At 37.9% G+C, this 2,521-nt stretch overlaps 1 protein-coding gene across 1 annotated transcript; it reads right to left on the bottom strand.

The window, feature by feature from the left end:
• Positions 1 to 1,096: 1,096 nt before the first annotated feature.
• On the bottom strand, positions 1,097 to 2,205 carry LOC129928180 (uncharacterized). Its single transcript, XM_056041225.1, has one exon. It carries the CDS (start codon positions 1,745 to 1,747, stop codon positions 1,355 to 1,357), a length of 393 nt encoding a protein of 130 aa, XP_055897200.1. The 5' UTR covers positions 1,748 to 2,205; the 3' UTR covers positions 1,097 to 1,354.
• Between the last annotated feature and the right edge of the window lie 316 nt (positions 2,206 to 2,521).

Here is a 2,521-nt window from a genome sequence, read left to right as displayed (position 1 = left end):
AGGTGAATGTCAAAGTGAATGTCACTTCGATGTCTGTAGTGAAAAGAAGGGCTGAGTGATCTGCACATACAATGCACTATGTCAACTGTTTGTTTTTTGTCGTTTATATGTTTCTATTTACGTCATTCATTTCTTACTTCCGCCTCTGGAATGTGTAGTGTAGTGCTTAGACTGTCTTTTGGGGTAGTACTGTTAGTGTTCGAAGTACTCCAATACGTTTATATACTAATCATGGGCGTAGTCAGGGGTTAGGGGTTCAACCCCCCCCCCTGGAAATTAAATCCCTCCACAAGGGGGGTGGAATTTTGTGATTGTTTTTTCTTTAATTTCGTTTATTGTGATATTGATTATTTAATATTAAACCATCACATGCACAAGCGCAGCCAAGGGGGTTTTGAGTTTAAATCCCTCTCCAGGGGGTTTTGAGTTAACCCTCCCCCCCCCCCGAGTTTTTTGGCATTGGATGACATTTAATCTAAAGATTGATAATGGTCTGCAAAAAAAGACATATTTTGCTTTTAACTACTCTGCACATGCTGAAGGATTCAGAAGAATGTGCCTCACATGATGACGAAAGGCTTGCTAGAATGTTTGCACGTTCCATGACAGTGAGAAGAGACTTTGTCCTCAACGTAACCCTAAGTAGTGACATTTTGACAAAGACAGCGGGACAGATCTACATTCGCAACCCAAAGAAAAGTTACTTCTCAGAACAGTTGCAGATGGAGAGTGAAAGAAAAACTTTTTTTGTGGTTAAATGTAAAAAATAAAGTATGTAGGTATTTAAGTGTGGTCTGGTGCAACACTGCAATTTACCTTAATTGATAGACTTGAAGATGTCTTACAATTCTAAATTCTAAAACGATTCGAGGCCAAGCTTCTTAAACACGCTCAAATAACTGGGACATAAAGAAGAGCAAGCGCTTCATCGACCTGTCTGCTCGGTTTTGTAGGACAACGCAAGCCAATGCATTGTATTGCCTAGAGGTAGCAGCCCAGCCTTGTCAAGCTTTTTCAAAGGGAGAGTAACTTTATTTCAACCAGCCTCAATCACCATTTTGTTCTCAAATAGTTTAACATGTGTCCTAGAACTTTGAACATACCTCTTCGTTTGTCATAGGACATTAATACATACCTTAACACGTGTCCTAGGACGTTGGACATACCTCTACATGTGTCATACGACTTCTGACATACCTCTAAATGTGTCCTAGGACTTCTGACATACCTCTAAATGTGTCCTAGGACTTCTGACATACCTATAAATGTGTCCTAGGACTTCTGACATACCTATAAATGTGTCCTAGGACTTCTGACATACCTATAAATGTGTCCTAAGACTTTTGACATACCTCTAAATGTGTAATACGACTTTGGACATACCTCTACATGTGTCATAGGACTTGTAGCCTGTAGCATTCACCAAAGAGTTCAGTCGTGTGATTCTGGCCCCGTGGAGGCGACACTGGCGTGACTTCTGGTTTACCATGAAGGTCACACAGCTTCTGTTTATCAGGCACAGTCTGGCACAGTCCAGTTTGCTGCTGGACACTCTCAATGTCAACTGCTTAAACATCCAGGTAGAGCTGACCTTATCGTCCAACTCTGTATTGTGAGTCACCTTGCAGGTGCTCAGTGCTGACCAGGCGTGGTGGACAATACCAAGTGGCAACACCACACAGTAGAGATATACTCGATACAGTCTCACAGGTGAATGCATGTCTGGAACTGATAGGGTGAAGTCCATAAGTTTCTAGTTAGGATTAGAGTCTATCAAACTTGAAAGATAAACGTTGAAGATGTGTGTAGACTTGAACTGAGCGAGTTACGTTAGGGCTTGATTAAACAATGATGTGAACTAGGCGGGGTTAGTTTTCTTTCTCTCTAGCCAATGTAAGTTAATGAGCATGTCAATGGAATTAGAAAATATTTACTTATAACCTTAAACATTCAAGTTCATTACAAGACATCCTGTATTAACATCGTGTCAGATATAAATAATGCATTTAAATCAAAGCTGTTGTTTCACAATGATAACTTGTTGCATTATAGATTATAATCATGTACTCTCTAGTTTCATGCGTTTTCAAATTTACTTTAAAATGTTTCAATGAACTCTATAAAATGTGACACCAGCTCGGAATTATTTTCATTAGTTCAGTATTTTTTTCTATTTACAGTAGATGAATTTCTTATTATTTCTTATTAAATCGTAGATATTGAGCAGAATTTCAATTTACTTTGACTTCGTGTTTTCTAAACTAGAACAAAAGTCTTACTAACAGAAATGTCTTGTACATTCACTTACCAAACTAAACTAGAACAAAAGTCTTACTAACAGAAATGTCTTACATTCACTTACCAAACTAAACTAGAACAAAAGTCTTACTAACAGAAATGTCTTACATTCACTTACCAAACTAAACTAGAACAAAAGTCTTACTAACAGAAATGTCTTACATTACTTACAAAACTAAACTAGAACAAAAGTCTTACTAACAGAAATGTCTTACATTTACTT

This window comes from Biomphalaria glabrata, chromosome 9 (genome assembly GCF_947242115.1).
Source record: "Biomphalaria glabrata chromosome 9, xgBioGlab47.1, whole genome shotgun sequence".
In the NCBI taxonomy this organism is placed as follows: domain Eukaryota; kingdom Metazoa; phylum Mollusca; class Gastropoda; family Planorbidae; genus Biomphalaria; species Biomphalaria glabrata.
The sequence above is the reverse complement of the archived record's forward strand: the minus strand, read 5'-3'. Positions and strand labels throughout refer to the sequence as shown.

What these genes read in the sequence shown, in the direction of transcription:
- LOC129928180 (XM_056041225.1), bottom strand. Translation starts at nt 1,747, where the DNA reads ATGGACTTCACCCTATCAGTTCCAGACATGCATTCACCTGTGAGACTG.